This window comes from Saccostrea cucullata, unplaced genomic scaffold (genome assembly GCF_032062105.1).
Source record: "Saccostrea cucullata isolate Sc308-1 unplaced genomic scaffold, CSIRO_AGI_Scuc_v1 ctg33, whole genome shotgun sequence".
Taxonomy (NCBI): domain Eukaryota; kingdom Metazoa; phylum Mollusca; class Bivalvia; order Ostreida; family Ostreidae; genus Saccostrea; species Saccostrea cuccullata.
Genome location: NW_026936019.1, coordinates 597,774 through 622,750, shown reverse-complemented (window position 1 = coordinate 622,750; position 24,977 = coordinate 597,774). Strand labels below are relative to the sequence as shown.

Sequence of the window (24,977 nt, the reverse complement as noted above, 5' to 3'; positions counted from 1 at the left end):
CCCCTCTGATAAGAGAGATAACTCTTACTGGGTTTTTCCCCTCTGATAAGAGAGATAACTCTCACTGGGATTTTCCCCTCTGATAAGAGAGATAACTCGCATTTGGATTTTCCCCTCTAATAAGAGAGATACCTCTCACTGGTATTTTCCCTTCTGATAATAGAGATAACTCGCATTGGGATTTTCCCCTCTAATAAGAGAGATAACTCTTACTGGGATTTTCCCCTCTGATAAGAGAGATAACTCGCATTTGGATTTTCCCCTCTAATAAGAGAGATGACTCTCACTGCGATTTTCCCCTCTGATAAGAGAGATAACTCTCACTGGGATTTTCCCGTCTGATAAGAGAGATAGCTCTCACTGGGATTTTCCTCTCTCATTAAAGGAGATAACTCTCATTTGGATTTCCCCCTCTTATTAAGAGAGATATCTCTCATTGGGATTTTCCGCTCTGATAAGAGAGATAGCTCTCACTGGGATTTTCCCCTCTGAAAAGAGAGATGACCATTATGGAATTTTAACGTCTGATAAGAGAGATAGCTCTCGCTGGAATTTTGATCCATGATAAGATAAGTAACCCTCACTGGGATTTTCCTCTCTGATAAGAGAGATTGCTCTCACTGGGATTTTCCCCTCTGATAAGAGAGATAACTCTCACTGGAATTTCCCCCTCTGATAAGAGAGATAGCTCTCACTGGGATTATCCTCTCTGATAAGAGAGGTAACTCTCACTGGGATTATCCCCTCTAATAAGAGAGGTACTCTCACTGGGATTATCCCCTCTAATAAGAGAGGTAACTCTCACTGGGATTATCCTCTCTGATAAGAGAGATAACTCTCACTGGGATTATCCTCTCTGATAAGAGAGATAACTCTCACTGGGATTTTCCTCTCTAATAAGAGAGATAACTCTCACTGGTATTTCCCCCTCTGATAAGAGAGATAGCTCTCACTGGGATTATCCTCTCTGATAAGAGAGATAACTCTCACTGGGATTATCCTCTCTGATAAGAGAGATAACTCTCACTGGGATTTTCCTCTCTAATAAGAGAGGTAACTCTCACTGGGATTATCCCCTCTAATAAGAGAGGTAACTCTCACTGGGATTATCCCCTCTGATAAAAGAGATAGCTCTCACTGGGATTATCCCCTCTAATAAGAGAGATAACTCTCACTGGGATTTTCCCCTCTGATAAGAGAGATAACTCTTACTGGGATTTCTCCTCTAGGAAGAAAGGTAACTCTTCCTGGAAATTTCCCTTATAAGTCACCAATCACCTGCACCGCAGTGTATATTGACATTGTTCGCATTCTAATTTCAAATTATCTACGGTTCACAGTTAAAATTGATTTAATATTATTTCACTTGAAATCAATATATTTGATATATGGGTCACATTGCTCACATGAGCCTCCTTAGCCCTTTTATTCTTCAGATTTTCAAAAGTTTTTTTTTCCCCTCTATATCCCTAGTTAACCAGTTGTCTGGTTATAACCATAAAATTAGTACTAGTATTTCTTGCTCGTTATATTTTGTGACCCGTTTGCCAAGGAGCAGAAATTATTATAGTATTTATCCTATATCACTATAATCAACAATATATAGAGCTCAATATAACGTCAAAAAATCCTTGACTTCGGGACCATTGAATTTACATTTCGGGGAGATACAAAATCATGCACTTTGTTTGCAAAATACCAAAGGGGTGAAGAATAGATTTACAAAGAAATAATGTATTCTTACCATAATTTTCAACAGAGCTCCGCCCTACCACCAGAACCTGTGACGTATGGGAAATTAAATTTATAATGGAACAAGCATCCTCTTTCGGCATTATCATGCACTTATTTTGTCAGCTAAATAAACGGGGGAGGGGGGAGAGAGAGAAAAGACTTCTAAAGAGTTTGCAATTTATTATATGTTTAATGGAACCTTGCTCCAATTCGGAACCCCTGACCCTGGGGTCAACAATTTGACAAATTGGGTAGAGGGCTTAATGGCTACTGTATACGATCAATTAACAGTTTGACTACTTGATGGCCAGAGGTAGAGGAGATTTTTGAAGATTGCGTTAATTTTGATGGTTTAAGCCCCATCACTCAGGGCTCCAAAGGGTTGGGCAATGAAATTTAAATATTTTTGAAACCCTTTACAAATAGAAGTCATATGCAAAAATTCGATAAAATGAGTTCAGTGGTTATGTAGAAGAAAATGAAAATGTTAAAAATGTTAATGCACGACGCATGGCAGCGTACATAAACGGAAAGAAATATGTAGGTCACTTATTTTAAAACGTCCTAAAATTTGGAAAGGCGGTGGTTCTTTATTTCATTGATACTGAACAGGAAAGAGATAATAAAAAAAAATTAATATGATTAACTGTGCTTTTTGAAACAAAATCTCTTGCGGTACATAAAGGAAAAAATGCAGGATTTTTTGCAAACTTTATGTAAGTAATTCAGTCACGTTATACAATGAGCCGTAAAGTATTGTCAGTTGTATATTGTCCTTCACTAATTACATGTACTAAATTCAAAATTTATTTAATGAGTACACGACAATTATTGTAACATGTTTACAGACTCATCAGATGCTTTTGAAATAGGACGCGTGGTGTGATCGTGACCTTGAAGAAAAGGTTAAAAAATAAAATATACAAAAAGAATTATTTGCACAAATAAAATATCGAGTTTCGTTCTCGGGCTGAGTGAATGGGATCGTATGCTAGGGGTAGCTCAGTGCGCTAGATCGAGACAAACTACTTTGGTTTTAACCAGAAACTAGGACTCATGGTGCAAAAAGCAGTGTGACATTTATGTGCATCATTTTTGACAACTGTTAGGAAAAAATATACTTTGGTGTTTGTTTTTGCTGCTGTTACTGCGTAAACATTTTGTGTAAATGAACGATTTCATTGCTAGAGTCTCTGTACAAGGATTTGAAAGAAAGTATTAAACATGGGAAAGAAATCCGATAGTGAAATAAGACTTTTTTTGTTTGAAAACCTCACTTTACTTTTGATTCTGATTGCGTTGTCGCTTTTATGTTTGCTGACAACCATTGCGACACCGGGATGGATGAAGTTCCACTTAGAGTTCTACGATGACGTCACGGAGTCGTCTGCGACAAACGGTTCCACTATATCGGACCTGTCGGCGGAAGTCTCGGCTGGACTTTGGTTTTTCTCCTTCTGTTTTGAAGGACAGTACCAAAACGGAACAGAATTAGCCTGTTTTACAGAAACATTTGTTGATTATGATAACAAGCATCTATCAAAGTTTCACGTCAAACATCTTGAATTACTCAAAGAATTTTGCTGTAAGTAACTTTTTATACTTTACAAGATAATATACAATTTCTAATTTGTTTGACTTATGGATGCTTTATAACGCCTATTTTTATTTTCCAGTCAATGCATTAAGTGGCCTTTTGGAGTACCAGATCGAGGCATCCATCAGTATAGCTTGTCTTATGATAGGATTGGTATCATTTCTTCTGTACTACAGACCAAAAGTTATAAGACGGGGATTTGGCATTGTAGCATGCGCTTGTTTTGCAGTATCGGGTAGGTTATATCTATTTTGCTGGGTGACACTCGAATTTTCATCATATCAGAGCATTTAACTTAAAGACCATACTTTTTTTCAGCCATCATGCTTTGGGTAGTTGTTGGAAAGATAACTACCATCACTCTCCAAATGAAGACGACTTTCCAGTTCCCCGTGGCGGCGAGTCACGCGGCTATTACCGTCCTTATCCCCTGGTGTTTAATTGTGGCGGGAACCGCCGCCGTGATGACGTCATTTTCTACCATAACGTTTCTTGTCTATCTAGCCCAGGACAAAACCCCGAATAATAAATATCACAAGGCAGACATCCAAGAGCCTATTTTACAGGACGACCATCTGCCTTGTTGTTCTCATAACAATAACCATTCAATACCCATGACACGTTTTAAGTAAACTGAAGATCGCTTAAGGCTGCAGCGTTGATAAAGAATCGTTGTTTACTTAAAGAAGTTCTTTTCAACGACTTCTTTAATTAAGCTAACTCAATATTCACTTTAAAGAAAGAATTCTTTTATAGTGAAAGAATTGGTACTCCAATTGATTTAAAAGTGACCTTGAAAAACGTCTGCATTTTGTCCTTGACGGAAAACATTTTTCATTCAGATAAAAGAGCTGTGTTCTGAAGTGTTACTATCGGCTTAATCTGTAACAATCTTCCAAAAGACGATATCAAATTAAACGTATCGCTAATTATAAAGATAGGCATTGTGTTCATGTAAATAGTGACAAGAAGTGAATTCATGTAAACATTTTATTATTGTTCCATATTGCACTGTACAATAAATCATACTTCATCTAACATAAATACAACCCATGATTAATAAAACAAAATTGAAAGTTTTTTTTTTCGTTTCATACATTTATTATAGCTGCTATATTAGAGTATATATATCAATATAACTACTTCAAAAACTTAACTGAAGGAGAAACATTCTCCAAAATCATATGAAAATGGTGAATATGAAAATACTGGGTAAAATTGCAGTAAATTATTCGCGTCTAAAGATTAAAGATACACTAGAAAATTAACCAAACTATTCATATCATCGCATTATCTTCTGCATGGACACTGGCAAGATGGACTTTCTAGATATTTAAGTTACTTTGCAAGTACGTGTAAAAGAAAGACATTTACAGCTCCAAAGCCAAACTAGAAAGGCTTTGTCATATTGAATTGATTTCTTGATTTCATCTTAAAACAAGCCCTTGGGTCACCACACTCACCTGTGTAACTATGGTGCTTCTGTTTTTTTATTATCAACAGAATTTTCCCGAAGTATTTCTAAGTTAAATTAAGAGATTATATTGTGACCCCCTTCCTACCTTCATGTGTCATGATTTGAACAAGGATGCTTCTAAAATACAAGTAGATATTACAAGACTGTTATTGCTTTGCAATTCTGAAGAATTCTTTGGTAAAACTTTGAGTCCCCATTGTGGCCCCAAACTACCCCTTGGGGACATGATTTGAACAAATTAGAATCTATTTTTTAGTTAGAAAAAGTTTGCAAACAAACTTTTAAACTTTTCTGGCTCAGTGATTCTTGAGAAAAAAAAATTAAATTACCCCACTCAATATTCAATATTTCTTACTTATCTCCACTTGGAAATGGGCATGGCCCTTTATTTGTAAAAACTTAAAATCCAAGGTTATTCTGTGCCAAGTTCAATTGAAATTTGCCAAATTATTCCTGACAAGAAGATGAAAATGTGAAAAGTTTAGTGTGATGACAACAAAAATGGACAAGTTTCCATTAAAAGGAAATCAAGAGGATATAAATACTAGTAGTTTTGCCTCAAATTCTCAAATGTCATATTTAATGTTGTTTTCACAGAGCGTGTATATACATGTATATGGTTTACCTAGCTAAAATATTCTGGCATTTTCAATACATACACAGCTCTGATTTTATCCCCCATATTTGGCACAAACAAATGGTATCTGATTCCCATGTGAGCAATGCATAAACAGTAGACCTAAATGAGCAATGACAAATACATGCACATCAAACAGAGAAAAACAGTTTCTTCATGTACAAAACGATTGCTACGAGGACAAAGAATACTGTGCCCCATAAGTCCATGAAAAGTAGCGGGAAATGTTCGGAGGACACACTCCAGCTGATAGGGAAATGACGATGTAAAACCTCATGTGCCATGTACAACAGAATAGGGTTCATACCTTCAAAAGGAAAAGGTTTATAAATTAATACTCTATCTTCCTATTTGAAAACTTACTCTGACTTTTCATAAGTTAAAATTTTGAAATTCCTATTTAAACGCATTTTCGTTTTGCTAAACTTTTTATCCAAATACCCCCGGTAACATAAAAAGTGCACGATAATGTACTTGTGTAAAGTACTTCTTTATCAATATAGAAATGTCTTGACATAAATTAAATACCTAACAAAATTATGCAACTGATGTTTTGGAGGAGTTTTGCCTTCTACTTTACAAGGACAATGGGTGAAAGGTAAGCAATTCTGTGTAATTTAAGCTGCACTATTTTGCTAAGGTTTTTATCATTGGTTGGTTTTTTTTTTCTATAAAACAGGGCATATCTGTGTCATGATATCAAAATGATGTGAAATAAAGTGAGGACCATCATTTTCTGGCTTAATTATTCAAGGGTATATAATATATATATATACATGTATAATGCCCATAAGACACAATGTTCACCTGAGTCACTTTAATTATGAAGAATTTATAAATTTTATAAACCTTGGTGACTACCATTTTCCACGTGGCAAATGAATGCTGTGAATTTTAGTTCTAAATTCAAAAGTAAACAAATTTTGTTTTGGGGCTTTCAGAGACTTTCAGAAGACAAACTTCTGAAAATCTGAAGCATTACCACAGAATATGAACCATAGTTCTAAAAGAACTTCAGTTCTTTTAGAAAGTAACAAGAAGTCTGCAGAAACTACATTTTTGAAAAAAGGTTTATTGTTTATAAATGAATAAATTCTGCATACAAAGAAATGTTAAAGAGTGAACCTGTCATACAGACTTTGATTGTAAAAGTGCATTGTGTTGTGGAAAGCAATGCTTGTAAGTGTATACTTTAGCAGTGTTTTACTGATCATAAAGCAGTATCTTAACAGGTTTATTTATAACAGTTTTAAGTAACTTCTAATTAAAAGATAATTGTAGATTTTTATACTAAATGTTTTTTTTTTAATTTATTGTAATTACATGTAATACCTTTTATTATGAAAGGTTCTAATAATATAAAATTGGGTTTGATTTAAGGAAGATGTAGGGTTTGGGATTTGGCAGGGAGATTTAAATTGCAAGTCTCACATATGAGTTTTCAGATGGCGATGTAAATCTTTTTACGGTGCATCATGTAGGTAAAGAGACAAAAGAAGGCGGGGCCCCACAAGTGTAGCGCCAGTAGCTGCCAGTGATTGTCGTCAACCTTCCAACCCACCGGGAAAAAATTCTGATACGTAGTGTGGGCAACATACATAAATATGGAGTTCATGCCTGTCAAAGGAGCATCACAGTGCATTCTTCATGTAATGTTGGTTTATAAACTGTGTCTTAAATAGCTCATGTAACAAGAAGTGATATGCAAATGTACAGTTTATTTTTTAAGAGTGAAAACTGAAAAGTAATGTAGACTTTATATGTGAAAAATATCTACTATACATGTATTAAAAATCTATCCTTTTTTCTACAAAACTTGCTGCTGGATTTTTTACCCACTTTATTATAAACACTTTTTTGACCTCTTGAATTTATAAATGCTTTAACTTAATCTTAGTAAAAAAAACACAAAAGCAATTTTCCCATGTTTAAATCATAATTTTAAAAAATAATAAGGAACAATTCATAACTCTTGTTGATAAATCATATTTTAAAAATAAACTTATAATCAACACCATCATAGAATTATTTAGTATCTTACCTGGGAAATAAAAGGGAGCACCACTCCACACTTTATAAACATCTATTGTAAGATAACAAAAGGCTAACAAGAAAAAGGCAAATCCTGCCATGCACAGAACAAAAGACAATGACCTGTAAAAAAAAAAAAAAAAAATAGATGGTATTAATACAATGGACTGACCCCCCCCCTAAAAAAAATAAATATTGTGATCAAGACATCTTTATTTTGTACAGTATAGATGTAACTCTGTTTGCATCATTTGTTTCTCAAATATTAGGTTCATGCTCAAGCATATATGTATATAGACAGTATTTAATCTAATACTCTTTAAAAGTATTTGCAGAAATAGTGGGCACACAGTATCAAAACATAATATATATTACAGATAATCTAATCTGACACTGTATATTGAAAGGGAACTTTCCCTCCCTTTTTTGCATTGTGTAGTGAAATCTACCATTGTTAATGTATTCCATAAAGTTTCTTTTCAGAAATGGTACACCAATTCCATCCACTCACAAAATAGAAATTTCAAGTTTGGAAAATTTTCCCCTTTCTTTGTCGTCAGTTATTATTCTGCACCCCCCCCCCCTTCAAACTTTAAAAATGATACTATATGCCTCAGTAATTTATACTGCATGCAATGTGATACAATGTTATAAACTTCGATTCTTTCCTTTATATATCTTACCATAAATTTTTATTGATTGGAATTGCTCCTCCATCTTTTTTAAATTCACATAAAGCACCGGCAATTAAACACTGAAAAACATCATTAACATGTATTTAGTTATGATTTACTGACTGGCTTAAGTTTTTTTCAACCTCTATTGATTAGCAACTTGAACAACTATCTCCTAATGCAATGTAATGTTATATTTATAATACAGTGAAATATCAGTATTTCGAAGTTGAGGGGACCTGGACATGACTTCGAGATATCCTGGGGCTCGAGATATCCGAAGTTATCTTCCAAAGTTGAATCAATAGTTTCCCGTGTTTTGTATATATCTTCATGCATAACACTTTCCTGTATTACCAAACATGTAGTCTTTATGGTAAAGACTCGAGCATATTCACAATAAATATTAAGAAAAACAATGTTGTTGTTCTCTTTATCTTGTATAATTGTAAAACAATTTAATATGCATGCCTTATTGCATATACAGCGATTTACATTTTCTAGGCCATGCTTACGTGGTCAAACGGGATGTATTATTAGTGTTATAGTTGAAGAACCTTCTCCGTAAGAAAAGAACAAGACAAATTTTTCAAAAACATTATTTGATGAAATTTAGTGCAAAACGTTATTTAGAGCACTAAAAAATAATCAGTATTTTAAACTGTGTACTTGAATATTATAAATAGCTTACACATATTACATTACGAAGTACTACTAAGGAACATATAGTTTACGAAACTGGTGGTCAAGGTTATCTAATTTTACGCAGAGAAGCATGAGTGTAATCGATCACTGCACTGTTCATTACGCACTGCAACTTCACTGTTTAATTTAAATTAATCGTAAAAAATCTTTGTATTTTATGAATTTACGATTTAAATTATACAGAGCATATTATTAAATGCAATATCGGTAATACTGTCCGTATTTAATTTCTGAATTGCTGCAAAGTGGTTTGTTTTATCGGTCGTACTCTACACCAAACACCCAAGCTGTGATACCAATTACCTTGCCACAGATACCCAAAAATGAGCTTGGGACTAATTAAGATTCCCCCAGTTTGAAGGTGTTAATTAATAGCCACTGGCGAGAATGTGTGAAGTCACGATGCCAGGTGTGTTCAGTATTCACTGCACTTCGAGATAAGACAGGTAAAAAAGGGCTTGGGACATTAAATATACTTCAACATAAGCGGGGTATTCGAGATTACCGTGTTCGAGATATCAGGTGTTTTTTAAATCATATATATAGAGAAAACGGCCGGGACCGACGATCGACTTCAACATAAGCGGGGTATTCGAAATATCCCATGTTTGAGATACTGATATTTACCTGTATCTGATTTCAGGACTTTATGCATGCAAGTCATGAGAAGCAGCACCTCCTCTTTTACAGTTATAGCAAGAAACCTCTCTCAGAGAGGATAAGATGTACATATATCTCCTACAGTGACAAATAGGAAAGGATTTGAGAGGATGTTATGATAGAAAACCCATATTTTGCTTCAGATGCTGCATTTTATCTGAAAAAGACCCTGCATCTGGGATGCACATCACTAAAATTATCAAATGATGCTTTGTAAGCTGCATATGGGCTTTATTTCTAGATGAACACTATCACTAGTTGATATATGGAGTCATTCACTGGACTGGATAGGTAGATAGACAGATTTGTTAAAGAACACTTCCTACAACCAAAACTAGAGAGTGCTGGTATCATAACTATTGTCTCTAATTGAAATAGCAATTGTTTTAAGAGTTCAAAATTACAAGGCAATATGATTTAAACTTACCAGAATTACACCCCAAATTATAAATCTTTTAACTCGGGCTGCTGGCTCCTTATATGTCATTAAAATTTTACCAGCCTACAGTACAAAAATTTCATAGTTTGAAGATAAATATACATGTAATTGATTTCATTTTTAAAATGGATCATTTTTTATTTTTCTTTCTAGAAAATTTTAAATCATTTGATATACATAAAATCAGGTTTATGCTGTTTCTTACTTGTAATCCTAAAAAACACAAAAATATGGAATTCAGAGTTCCTAGAAGTCCCTCTGGGTCATAAGGCACTTTGGTTTTGTATATCTCCTGTCAATCAAAAGACAGATTGTTATCAGAAAATGAAACAATTTCTTAATATTACAATACTAATCAAAGAAATATGTAACTTAAGTTGCTTTGTTCTTCAAACCTTGCATGTGGGGCTTTGGTAGATGTGACTGTCCCCAAACACTTTTCTGTCAATGTAGCCTGCAGCACCACCTGTACAGTTCTGATATGTTCCATTCTCATGTAGACCACCAGGTCCTAGATAGCCTCTGAAAGATAAAAAAATCATAAAATAAAACCATCAATCTGCAAAAATATCAGCAAAGGAAAAATAACATGAGCATGCTGAATTCAAAATATTGTTTAAAATCTGATTCTCAGAAAGGTTTTTAAAAACATCTCATGATGAACATAAAACATTTCTGTGTTTTCTTACTTGGGACATCCTGGTACATCTAACACGAAGGTAAACACAATGTGAGCCGTCACAAAGACAACGTAAAATATCCACTCCAACCAATAATCCACAATGTCTCGGATAAAACCCCAGTAAGTGTACTGTAAAAGGCAATCAAATATATCAGTTTGATGGCTAATTTTTTTTTTTTTACAAAAAAGTACATTTTTCCTATAAAAAAATCATTTTCTAACATTTAAGCCATCCTATTGTCAAAGTAATAAATATTGTTTGTTCAAGTATTTGTTTTCTTGGGTACATTTGAAACTTTTAGGGAACAAAATGCACACCTACCATGCTAACATCCACAGTTTTGGCAAAAAACATGTGAATGGATGCCACAACAAAGTATGTACCAGCAAACCTCTGTAGTACACCGGGAATTCTCAGCTTAGTAAGAGCAGTAGCTGTCAAATAAATACAACATTGTACAGAAATTAGGTATTGTAAAAAAAATAATACAGTGAAGATACTTACTAGGACCTATTTAAATTTCTAAATGTATTTACCTTATGAATTGTCATTCAATAGATAAATGTACATGTATATGCATATTAAAGGTTTTCATGAATTCTTTAGTTTAAAATTTATCTTCTTTCCTTTTTTTTCTTTGGGGAGGGACAGAATTACTTCACATATACATGTACAATGTAAATGCAAATTTTGTATAATTCAACTAGAAATGCAAGTATTCACTATAAAATTACAATAGATTATCAACAAATGTATTTTTTTACTACTATATATTTTTATAAGTAATCTGTGCAATGTAATTAAGTTACATCTCGCTAGGATTGATACACATACCCTCACATCCTCCTGTGTTAATCAGTAAACCCAGCACAAACAGAATGCAGCTCCTCTTAAATATTTTCCAGAAAATTTTGTGTTTTGGGGTGACCCTCCTTAACAGTCCTGTAAATGAGTACACCATTGCTGTGCCCATAATCCATATAAACCTGCAATTTTACACAAGGGGAAAATGCGCCTTCAAATCTTTAATGTTCCTTAACTATATTTTGTAAAGTATTCTTATTTTACTGAGAGAAATATGCAGTTATATTATTCATAGAAAATCAAAACTAAATTCCATTATATATTTTGAAGCATTCTTTTGCAGACATTTTCTAACTTTATATTAAAGTCTTTGATTGGATTAATAAAAAAAAATTTTAAATTACAAAAAAGAAATTGGTCTTTTCACTACAAATTGCTAATGTGATATAAAAGTAGCAAACAAAAGCAATAATGTTTTATTAAACAGAATGTGCAGCATAGCAGACGCTCAGTGAGAGGTACACATATACAAAGATAGTGAGAGGATGAGTTAAATGATTGGATTACCATGGAAACACAAGATCAGCCACCGTCAGACCGTTCCAGTCCGAGTGGTCAAAAAACCAATAGCCACCGCCCCCATAGTTCACAAAGTTCATGATGGTCAAACTGATTCTACAAGCAGCACATGCAGACATCAACATTTCCCGTGTATTTACTGTTAGTACTACTGATAGTAGTGTAATGGCTTTTAAGTTAATAAAGAATAAAACAGCAACTAAATGAAGCAAGCTGTGCTGAGTGAAACAAAAATAATAAATAAATACTAAGAACATAACAAGAGGCCCATGGGCCTTATAGGTCACCTGAGCATTATGCAACAACTTTCCAGTGATTGAATTGATTCATGTTTTAAGCCAGATGCTATGGCATTCACAATTTTGAAAGAGGCACCACTGATCATCATAACAATACACTTAGCAGTTGCTAAGTTTGTTTACTTAATACCCATATGCAGGGTAAGGGAACAAAAATGCATTTCAATTTTTCAGTAATATTCAGCAATAATCAGTAGTGCCCCTACCACACATGAACCTTTAGGCCTTGATATTTGATTAATACCAAGGAGCAGATTTCAAACCATTCATTCATTTTTCAGTATATAAGTGAAAACGACCCCCCTTCTATGACCCCTGACCCTGGGGCCTTGAAATTCACAATTCTGGAAGATCAGGGTTCTTGCTCATCATGACTAAATAGCTAGTTCATCTGTTTAATACTCTGGAGCAGAGAAGAAATTTTCAAAGAATTCATGTTTTTTCACTATATAATCAATAGAGCCCCGCCCTAACACCAGAACCCCTGACCCTGGGGTTAAACAAATTCACAATTTTGGTAGAGGCACTCTTGCTCATCATAACTATGCACTTAGTTAGTTTATTTAATACCCAGGAGCAGAGAAGAAGATTTTCAGAGAATTCACGTATTTTCAGTATATAATCTATAGAGCCCCGCCCTAAGTAGATAAGGTAGTCAAACTGTACAGGTACTCTTTGAAAAATAGAACCCCTGACCCTGGGGCCATAAAATTCACAATTTTGGTAGAGGCACTCTTGCTCATCATAACTATGTACTTAGTTGGTTTATTTAATACCCAGGAGCAGAGAAGAAGATTTTCAAAGAATTCATGTATTTTCAATATATAATCAATAGAGCCCCGCCCTAACACCAGAACCCCTGACCTTGGGGCCATAAAATTCACAATTTTGGTAGTGGCACTCTTGCTCATCATAACTATGCACTTAGTTAGTTTATTTAATACCCAGGAGCAGAGAAGAAGATTTTCAAAGAATCCATGTATTTTCACTATATAATCAATAGAGCCCCTCTCTTACACCAGAACCCCTGACCCTGGGGCCATAAAATTCAAAATTTTGGTAGTGGCACTCTTGCTCATCATAACTATGTGCTTAGTTGGTTTATTTAATACCCAGGAGCAGAGAAGAAGATTTTCAAAGAAATAATGCATTTTCACTACCTACTTATTTAGCCCCACCCTAGCACTAGAACCCCTGACCCCAGGGCCATGAATTTCACAATTTTGGTAGAGGACTCATTGCTGATTACAATCATGCAAACAGTTTGACTGCTTGATGTCCAGGAGTAAAGAAGAAGATTTTTAAAGATTGCATTAATTTTAGTGGTTTTGGCCGCACCCCTAAGGCCCCAGGGGGGGCAGGGATCATGAAATTCACAATTTTTGTTCCCCTTCACCCATAGATGCTTTAGGCCAAATTTGGTTGAAATTGGTTCAGTGGTTGCAGAGAAGAAGCTGAAAATGTTCAAATGTTAACGTACAACACACGATGATGGACGAAAACAGATAGCAATAGGTCACCTGAGTTTACTCAGGTGACCTAAAAATACATAATGATGATAATAGTTTTCTTAGTAGATTGTAAATTGCTACAGATATTTCTTGATTCCTTCCAATGACATAACACCTCATTTAATAGCAGGTAGAAAATATTTGAATACACAAGGAAAAGAGTAAAACAAACAGAATGTTAGTAAAAGCAGTTCAGAAGAGACTGAAGATTATTGTTAACTCAGCAGCTACTGTATACAGAGACACATCAACACCAAAGTCAAGTATGGCATCATGCATGTCTCACCATGGAAACACGAGGTCAGCAAAGGTCAAACCATTCCATCGACTATGACGGAAAAACCAATATCCTCCCCCGCCGTAATTAACAAATATCATAACGATTATACTAATCCTGAAAGTCAATTAACAAATATCATAATGATTATACTAATCGTGAAAGTCAACAAATATCAAAACGATTATACTAATCCTGAAAGTCAATTTTGTCCGATTATAAAATCTATCGCACTTAGCCATTGTTTGTGAATCATTTTCTTAGTATACTCCCTCTATACATATAACACTTTTATCTTACTAAAAAAATATATATTAAAAAAATACAGTGTATGTGTGACTATAGTAACTGTTTGAACTTTTTCTTATTAGCTACAAAAGTTCATTTATTGTTCACAAGAATTTTTCCAAAGGATGAAAAGTTGATGAGGGTATATGAAGAAAACCCCTGTACACTACCTATATAAGACCAAGAATTGAAGTGCATGAATTGCTATTAAGTTTATATATTTATTACATTATGGGAAATCAGAAAACAGACACAAAAGGATAGTATAATATATACATGTATCATTCTTTATAATTTATATATACATGTAGTGTATTATCTGTATACACTGTATATGTTTGCCTGTTTACACTTGCAAACAATTTTGCCCTACTTTAAATTTGCCCAGATTACAGTTCTGTTAAATAAATCATACTGTGTGTGTGTGTGTTTTTTTTTTTTTAATTTGCTTTAAAATGTATATTCCAACAATGTATACATATTATAAAGTAAAGATCTTTGAAACCATTGTAGTTATGTGTACTTGAAATCAAGATTAATACAAATGCCTGAAATGAAATGCCGTACCCTCTGAATGTATCTAATGACATGAAATGCCGTACCCTCTGAATGTATCTAATGACATGAAATGCCCTACCCTCTGAATGTATCTATGACATGATATGCTCTACCCTCTGAATGTATCTATGACATGAAATGCCTTACCCTCTGAATGTATCTAATGACATGAAATGCCCTACCCTCTGAATGTATCTAATGACATGAAATGCCCTACCCTCTGAATGTATCTATGACATGAAATGCCCTACCCTCTGAATGTATCTAATGACATGAAATGCCCTACCCAGTAACCCTCTGAATGTATCTAATGACATGAAATGCCCTACCCTCTGAATGTATCTAGTGACTTGAGCCTTTCTTTCTTTGGTCTGTTGTCTTGTTCGTCTGCTGGGTTTATTGTCGTCTGCATCACACCCAGATCTTCTGATGTGTAGGCTCCCTGTAAAGTCAGATCAACATCTTTCTGTCAAAACTCTTTACAGTGAAATGATCTAGGACTTATATGAAAATATCACTTCAAAGCAAACTCAAGCACAGTTTTTTTATCCCACAAAAGATAAGTTATTTTAACAAGAAGCCACAATGCACACCTGAGTGACTCCTATTTTTCTTCCTATATATTTATAGCTACCAGTAAATAAAACTTTATTGCCCATTGTACCTCCATCCCACCCCTGAGGTCATGATTTGAACAAACTTCTACACTACCTGAGGATGCCTCTATATAAATATGACTGTTCATAGTTTTGCTGTTTTTGAACAGAAGATTTTTAAAGATTTTTCCCCTATATACACCTATGTAAAATTTTGTTCATACTTAAATGCCCTCACCCTAGGGGGTCTTGATTTAAACAAATTTGATTGTTCACTCTGTCGGGAGGCATTCATATTTCATTTTTTCTAGCCCAGCAGTTCTTGAGAAGGATTTTTAAATGGCCCAGCCCAATTTTACTCATTCTTAATTATCTCCCTTTGAAAGAGAATGTGGATCTAAATTTTAAGAAACTAGAGGTACTGTGAGCGATGAGCTCACTAAATGATACCCCCCGCCTCCCATATGGTTATAACTGGTGAAAAAATCCATGTTTTCCTGTGGCCGGGAAACCCAAAATATGTGTCGGATCAAAAAGTAAAATAGGAGGTGCACAATGGCAATATGTAATAAAGATTCTGTGAAAGTTTCATCAATTTTCATTCAGTGGTATGAGAGGAGTTGCGGATAAGAGATGGGTACCCCAAAGCGTAACAGACGGACGGACGGACGGACTCAGACGGACGGACGTACAGACGGACGGACGGACGGAATTAACGATTACTATATACCCTCCCGCTTTTCAAGCGGGGGGTATAATAAAGCCTCTTTACTCAAGGATACATTTCCTAGATTTGGTGGAATTTAACCCAGTGGTTCAGGAGGAGAAGAAATTGTAAAAAGTTTACTATGCTGAGCTGACGTCAATAGCGACAACATTGACAACAAGAGACAAAGGACAAATTTTGATCAGAAAGGTTCACTCAAGTCTTTGGTTCAGATGAGATAAAAATACAAGGACATAAACATACTTTTACAAGTTCAAAACATGATATAAAATAAAGCATTGTTATGAAAGCTGTGATTCTCAAAAATTCAAGTTCCGAGGTTACGAACACTAGATGGCATTTTTCTTCACACAGACTTACCGAGTCCCCAACAGATTTATCAGCAGATCGTGTCTGCTTTTTAGTGGCCTTACGCTGCCTAAGACTTGTGCGTGGGGTGGGTTTGATTGGGGACACGGGACGCTCGTCTGCTAACTCAGACTTTTTCTGTCAAAGAAAGGGGAGACAAATGGCAGCGCAGATTGCTTCACTTCCTCTTGTTTGTAGCATTTTATTAACATACATCTACACCTATCTTCTACAGTTCGCAGCACAGTTAAGGTTACAAAAAGGAGGCGGAGCCTAATTTGTACGGGAAAACTTGACTATGACATCATACACAATATACGTCATACAACATTTCTTTAAAATACCACAAAATGAGTTTATCAGCTAATTTAACCAGTAAGAAATCATCAAACTACATAAAAACTTACTACAGCGTGTTGTTTTGTCGTTAGTTAAATCCCACATAACAAGTTATAAACAAGTCACTGATCGCAATACCCTTGTCAATATGACGTCATTTCTTACAACGTGACGTAGTTTGTATGCAGTGAGAGACAGATCAAGTAATATTTCTCAACAAAATATGCATTCTCTAATTAAATAAAATATTATTTACAGATATTCTATGGGGCAATAACTTGAATTTAATGTCTTCTTCACTATTTTATTAATATATTTTCTGTACATTACGTATTTAATTGACACTGCCGTATATTTGTATGCAAGTACATCGGAGGGTAATGTGGGGGGTCTTAATAAATCGATCTAGTGCAAGGGCATACACTCTATGGATCAAAGTAAGCTTTTATATTTCAACTCTAGAACTATTACGGTATCTGAAAAGTGCTGCGATCCTGATGAAATCTTAAAAACAGTTTAATTATATCAATATTTCATGCCGCTGACCAGCAAAAAATATAGCATTCGGTCATACAAGTATAATTTTAACAATGAAATTGCAGAATTTAGACAGGATCGCAGCACTTTTAAGAAACTATAATGCGTGTTGAAAATATTTATATACTAAACTTGGAAATTTATCTTGGTTATGCCCTTGCACTAGTGACATTTATATGTAACATCAATACTTCAAGTCAATGTGCTAAAATCGCGTGACTGCCGCATCACGTGACTAGTCTAAATATAAAATATAATCGTCCTCGATATGTAGTTATTAATCATAATTACAATTATCTGATATAAATAATGTACTTAAAATAATCGCCATCTCGATTACGAATACATTTTTAAATACAAAATTTAGTTGATATTTCCATTGCGCACCTTAACTGTGCTGCGTTTCTGTCAGTGTTTAAAATTTTATTCAAGGAGTGCTTCCCCTCATGCCAACAAAGCTACTAATACAATTAAAATATGCATTGGTCTAATTGTAGTTCTTGTTCTCAAGGAAAAGATTTTGAAGACTTTTTTCCCATGTATTTCTATGATTACTACCTATTGTGACCATTCCCCAACCAAGGTGCCATGATTTGAACAAAATTAATCCCCATTTCTTTGTATTTTTCCATGACAGACTTTGGCCTCCTTCGTGTAACACTTCCCTGTGCTTTGTTGAAGACCATGATTTGAATAAACTTGAACTTTCACCGCATAAAAACACTGCTACGTGTTTAATCAAAGGCCTGACGGCCTGAGAGGCGCATCGCATTGAGGGTATAAAACTCTTTTTTTTTTCTTAGAGAAATTCAACATCAGTGTTAAGGGAATGAAAGAATCTAGGAATAAGAATTTAAAAAATAACTAAAGTTTCTTTGAGGTTAAAAAAAATTGAGCCATGGCCTTGAGTTTTAGCCAATCGATCATGTACATGCAGGAGAGGAAAAACATTTTTTTTTAAAGATAGTCTGATATATCGGTTTTAATTCATTGATATTTAAATTAAATCATAATTGATTTTAATTGTATTTTAATTCTTTTTTATTTTTATTCTTTTACTATTAGGAAGATGAAATAATGAATGTCAATATAGAAATTAATTTACTAGTAATGATTATTGAATAAATTTATATAATTTCATATCTGAATTATTTCAGTTCCTTTCATTATGTGCACTTTTATAAATATCACTACTTTGTTTTTAACTTTTTTCCAATATAAATGGCACAATATATAACAAATGTTATATACATGAAATGTTCATGTAAATTATACGGGACTAAAATAAACAATCGGGCGTGGTATACCGTTTATTATGAACCTGATACAAAACCGAGTAATTTATAGTACGAGCTGTTGTTATGCAAATAGATCTTACTCCGCGCAGAACGAGACTAGGGCACGCTTGTTGTTGTTTTCTCTCTTTGTTTTAATTGTTTATTTTCTCATTTTTTGTAACCTCAGTTGATTCAAAGTAAAAACATGTATGTGTGAGATTTTATGTTATTAGCTGTTTAAAATTAACAATGGATATCGCCAACTTGTCAATGTACATTAGCACTATTTTTAATAACGTGTTAAGAATCAATATTGTTAGTCCTTTGCCGCCGCAGTTTAGATAAGAAAGAATTGCCAGGTGATCGCAAGGAGGCCGCATCGAAAACGATGCGCCTCAAAAATCAAGCAAACTTGAATGTAGACTGTTTGAGAATGCTTGCATATCAATTCAACTGTATCCAAGTTGTTGTTGAGAAGATTTTTTTTATATACAAGTATATGCAATATTAATCTTTAGCCCCCAATTTCTGCTTCACTCAAAGCCAATTAAGATGCTTAACTTTTAAGAGACCTGAATTATTCATGCATTCGGGTATCTATATAATAGTATGATAAGGATATTTATGTAATTATATATGATCAATTTGTAGCCATTAAATTATGTTTAGAACATTTTGAAAATATCTTTCCCTAAATACATGTGCACACATGCATTCCTAAACAACTTTCCCCCAGATAATTAAATGTATACACTATAGCTATAAACCTGAAGTAAAAGTGATCTTGGAACCCCCAAAGTAATGCGGGTCAATCTGACATTGATATAAGAAGTCATAGATATAAAGCTTGAAAAATCTGAGATAAATATGATTTGGTGAAAAAAGTTTAAAGACAAGACAAATTTCAATCAGAAAATCTTTCATGCATCTGAGCCTTTCTGCAGTAAGTGAAGCATGCTGAATAAATGGTAATTATGTTAAATATTAAATGGGTACATGAGAATAATGTTTAATAAATGCAAGCATTGCAAAAATGTAAAAAGAAAAAAACAACAAAGGAAAACTATGTCTGATAATTATTGTGTTCTTACTGGGTTTATAAGGCTTTCATTTCCAGTTGTCAAAAACAGTCTGTTCAAACAGTACCATCTACAAAGATATTGTATAAACATAAAAAAAAAAAATGTACAGCTCGAAGCAAACCATCTTCATTTCATTTAAAAATCACTTTATAAGCTCATGATAACAGTCTTATAAATGATGCAGAAAGCTTCATATAAAAGTCTAAGCTAAAAATTGAGTTTTCAACTCAAGACAGAACATTTATCAGTCTAACAAATCACTCCATGTCAAATATCCTTTTTTTCAATCAAGCAAGAGAGAGAGAGAGAGAGAGAGGGAGAGAGAGAGAGAGATGAAAGAGAGAATGGGATGAGATATAAAAAGAGAGAACAATCTCTTCTGTCTAATGCTTTGTAACCAAGTCTGTTGTACCTTTTCTTGTATAGAAGTTTTCCAATTGCTATAATCATAGATACACCAGCAAAACATCCAATGGCGACATATATTGCTAAGAAATAAAAAATTATGAAATAAATGTTATATTATAAATAGCATATAGTGATTTACCAGTAATTAATACTAACAACAACAATGGCTAAATCTGACTGGGGAAAAAAACTGTTTCTAATTCATTTTAAAATCATCAACCTATAACCATAGGATTTGGAATAAAAAAGATTTCAACTTACGAATGTAGGAATCATCTGGCATGTTTGTCAGTACCAGGGGTTTGCATTTAATTGAGCCATTAATTTCTTTTCCTATGCTGGAGGGGCTGTATGCAACATACAGATCATATTCCCCGTACTCATGAAGCTTTCTGGTTAAGTTTCCAGCTCTACAAAAAAAAAAAAAAGTCAAAACTTGCAGAAAAAAGAATTTTGTTAATCCAGAAGGCTTAGTCCTTAACATCCAGATAAACATTCATCTGGATATCTGAAAAGCTTCTACAATAGCTTCTTCTTCAGTATCAACTTAAAAAATACCTGTTTTACCAAAACGAAAGAAGATTAATGTACTCACTAGGTCTAATAATAATATTTAAAATGCATTGAGTAAAATGTGAGTAAGCAGTTTATGAGTGGTACACACACACCGTTAGTATGAAAAAGACCCAATTTAAGGGTACTTACCACAAACAAAAAATGGATACGCGGGTTGATATATATTTTATGACTGATTTTGATTTGAAATGACATAAATAATAAATCCCAGAAATATTAAGTAATCGTAGGTTTTCCTTGGTGCTTAGATATGAGATTTTGTTTTGCTTTCTATATAATTCCATACAAAATTTTGCACAATTTTTTAACCTTATGACAAAATCTTATATAATTCTCTCACTCTACTTGGTAAACATTATTCAGGATGTCAATTTAAATTTAAATCTATGAAAAATAATGCTGATTTCTGAAAAAAGTTTGTTTGTGTTATTTATCCTTAACAAAACTTTTTTTTTTTAATTCTGTACTCTACAACTACACATTTTAAAAGTCAGATTAGTCTCTACAAAGCAAAGATGAACATGTTCAATTAAATATCATAGATTTTCAAGTGTGTCCACTTTCTTTTTTTGAGAAGCTATACAATGTACAATGTATATGTAATATTTAATTCCTGATTATACAGAATGTCTTTCTTCTATATATATGAATGTATATCCTTTATAAAAAATATTACTTCATATGTCTGAGCCATTAGGCCATTAATTAAAGGTTTTTCTCCAATTTTTAATCCCTTAAAGCTTTAATTGCAAATGTAAATATTGTAAGATTCTACAATTCAAAATAAGCACTTACAAGCAGGATTCGTCTTGTTTAACAAAACGTGTGTTGTTGGGTCGTATTTCTATTCTTGCTTTCCATCTTGAGTCAATCAAAATATTACATGTAGAGTTATTTGAAATAACCACTTTTTTCATTAGAGGGCACTGAAAAACAGAACAACACTGTTTAGTAAATCAAATTTCAATTAATAAACTATAATAAAAAACAAGAGGCCCATGGGTCACATCGCTCACCTGAGCACCGTGGCTAGGAAAAAGTAGAAATTAGTTTATTATTAAAAAGTTTAAATCCAAAAGTAGTCCTATGACCAATCATGACTTTGCGATTCTCGAGAAGATGATTTTTTAAAGAATTTTCCTATATATTTCTATGTAAAAATTTGGTTGGCCATTGTGGCCCCGCCCTACGCCCGGGGGTCATGATTTGAACATGCAAACTTGAATCTACACTACCTGAGGATGCTTCCATATAAATATGATCAATTATGGCTTTGCTATTCTTGAGAAGAAGATTTTTAAAGAATTTTCCATGTATTTCTATGTAAAACACTTTGGTCGGCCATTGTGACCCCGCCCTACCCCTGGGGGTCATGATTTGAACAAACTTGAATCTACACTACCTGAGGATGCTTCCATATAAATATGATCAATTATGGCTTTGCTATTCTTGAGAAGAAGATTTTTAAAGAATTTTCCTATGTATTTCTATGTAAAACTTTGGTCGGCCATTGTGGCCCTGCCCTACCCCCGGGGGTCATGATTTGAACAAACTTGAACACCTACACTACATGAGGATGCTTCCATATAAATATGATCAATTATGGCTTTGCTATTCTTGAGAAGAAGATTTTTAAAGAATTTTCCTATATATTTCTATGTAAAACTTTGGTCGGCCATTGTGGCCCCACCCTACCCCCAGAGGTCATGATTTGAACAAACTTGAATCTACACTACCTGAGGATGTTTTCCCATAATTTTCATCTTTCCTGGCACAGTGGTTCTTGAGAAGAAGATTTTTAAAGCATACCACCAAATTTTCATTACTTCCCAATTATCTCCCCTTGAATGAGGGCATGGCCCTTGATTTGAAAAAACTCAAATCCCCTTCACCCAAGAATGCTTTGTGGCAAGTTTGGTTGAAATTGGCCCAGTGGTTCTTGAGAAGAAGTCGAAAATGTGAAAAGTTTACAGACAGACAGACGGACGCCAGACAAAATGTGATCAGAAAAAACATTCAATTACTACGTAATCAGGCAGTATTTCACAAAAAAAATCCAGCAAATCTGGTATAGAGTAAAATTGTTAATAATTTCATCTTAACAAACTGTACTGTGTATTAATTTATAAATAAGTGATACCTTGTAGCATTCTTCAGTCTGGTAATACAAGACAATGCTGTACAAGTCATTATTAGGGACACTGCCGGACGTGTAGACAATGTTCAGTCTGGCATTGTTCATCTTATCCTCCTCTGTCACACATTGTATTGGTACATCTCTTGTCACAGCCAGACAAGGAGAAATCTGACACAGAATATACAGGCCTACAGAAAAGAACACAGTACTGTTATAAATGAACACTGACACAGAATATAAAAAGGTTATAACAAAGATCACAGATTGTAAATGAACAAATTATCTTAGTTGTGTCCATAAATCTGTTATCCTTATAAAATACCAAACAATGTATTTTTCTATAAGCAGTCATTACACATGAGACATTAATATCAATCTGAAATTTGTAAAAACTGTTGTCAAAATTAAATAATTACATCAGATATGAAAGGGAACCAACATAATTATATCCACTATGCTGCAAGAAAGCTAACAATACCATCAGCTTCCTAAAACATAACCTGAACATAAGAAATGCAAACATCAAAGAGAAAGCCTACAAGTCACTCGTAAGACCTAGCTACCCTAGAATTAGTTAGAATAATCTAACTGTGTCTCGGTACAAGCCCTCACCACAGTTAGAATACGTCCCATATACTTGCAATGTAGCAATCGGAGCGGATCCGCTCCAAACGATTTTGAAGAATATAAAACGATTTGCACTGGAAATAACTATCAAATTAATCAAAACAAACCTTTTTGAGGTTGCATATGCCTTTTATCCCAAAAAATAATCCACAGTAGGATGAAAACCCAATTAATTTTCTCAACGTTTTTCTCTCGCTTCAAATTTACCTGCCATGTTTACATTCGGAACTCTCTACAATGTTGGTAGTAAATGTACAGTAAATGTACTAGTACGAGTTACCGTCCGTGTTTCTTTTGCTACATTACGAATACACGGAACGAATTCTATTGTTAAACCGGGTCCGTAGGACATTTATCATTTTAACGATAGGACATTCTATCTACCCTTAAACCGGGTCCCTAGGACATTTATCATTTTAACGATAGAACATTCTATCTACCCTAGAATATGCTTGTACTACCTGGGACCCATACTTAATAGAGGATATATATAAGATAGAGATGGTCCAATGCAGGGCAGCCAGGTACGTTACCCATCGATATCACAACACCTCGTTGGTCACAAATATGCTGGACATCTGCATTGGAAAACACTGGAGGAGTGCAGAAAGAGGGCCAGATTAATTCTTCTTTATAAGATCCAAAATGAAAGAGTCAGAAAAGAAACAGCAGACAAATTAGTGCCACCGTCAAGACTCAGTCATAACATGGGAAGGCATTCCTTGCAGATACCATCTAACAACACCCAAGTTTGTAGGGAATCCTTCTACCCTAGGACCATCAGGGACTGGAATGCTCTGCCCACTGCCTTGATGTCTTCAGGAGAGACTTTCCGAAATCTAATTTATCTTCACTAAAAGTTTTATTTCCCCAAATATTTAATATTTTTTTGGTCTAAAATGCCTTGGAAGGACTCATATACCACCTTTATTTGTGGGTCCTTACCGTCCTTTGCGCCCATAGAAAATAAATCTAAAATTTCGAACACTGTGCAAGACTACAGTACAGGCACAGCTGACAATCAGAATAATTGAATCTACGGGGTAATTCAGTTTCTTAGATCCCCAGTCTATATTTTTTATGCAAATTAAGAATTATCTAATTGTTTGAAGCATATAGCAAAAGAATACTTACAAAGAACATGCAAAATACATCTTGATCTTCTCTTTCTTTTCCAACCTTCCATGGTCATAAGACCTGTGCGATGCCGAACCCGACGTAATATTCTTTCATGTCCAAATTTCCCAAAAGATTAAGTATTGAGTGCTATAATAGTTTATTTTCAGAGTTATAGAGAACTCTTCGTTAGTAAGAAATATTCTATTGAGTTTCTACAGTAACTAAATCATTTTAACTTTTCACACATTGAG

At 34.1% G+C, this 24,977-nt stretch overlaps 2 protein-coding genes across 5 annotated transcripts; one reads left to right on the top strand and one right to left on the bottom strand.

The window, feature by feature from the left end:
- Positions 1-2,702: 2,702 nt before the first annotated feature.
- On the top strand, positions 2,703-4,407 carry LOC134244613 (uncharacterized). Its single transcript, XM_062726875.1, has 3 exons — positions 2,703-3,319; positions 3,411-3,566; positions 3,650-4,407. Exons 1-3 carry the CDS (start codon positions 2,959-2,961, stop codon positions 3,961-3,963), a joined length of 831 nt encoding a protein of 276 aa, XP_062582859.1. The 5' UTR covers positions 2,703-2,958; the 3' UTR covers positions 3,964-4,407.
- On the bottom strand, positions 4,308-24,803 carry LOC134244610 (heparan-alpha-glucosaminide N-acetyltransferase-like). Of its 4 annotated transcripts, XM_062726872.1 has the most exons (18): positions 24,742-24,803; positions 22,984-23,168; positions 21,639-21,769; positions 20,529-20,677; positions 20,272-20,347; positions 19,869-19,926; positions 16,637-16,762; positions 15,283-15,395; positions 14,117-14,224; positions 11,472-11,623; positions 10,959-11,071; positions 10,644-10,765; positions 10,350-10,476; positions 10,160-10,246; positions 9,943-10,017; positions 8,160-8,230; positions 7,487-7,599; positions 4,308-5,752 (listed from the first exon to the last, which is right to left on the bottom strand). In XM_062726872.1, exons 1-18 carry the CDS (start codon positions 24,797-24,799, stop codon positions 5,577-5,579), a joined length of 2,040 nt encoding a protein of 679 aa, XP_062582856.1. In that variant the 5' UTR covers positions 24,800-24,803; the 3' UTR covers positions 4,308-5,576. The 4 variants fall into 4 exon arrangements, with proteins under 4 accessions (XP_062582856.1, XP_062582853.1, XP_062582855.1 ...); XM_062726869.1 differs by lacking the exon at positions 16,637-16,762; XM_062726871.1 differs by lacking the exons at positions 14,117-14,224; positions 16,637-16,762 and adding an exon at positions 12,009-12,116.
- Between the last annotated feature and the right edge of the window lie 174 nt (positions 24,804-24,977).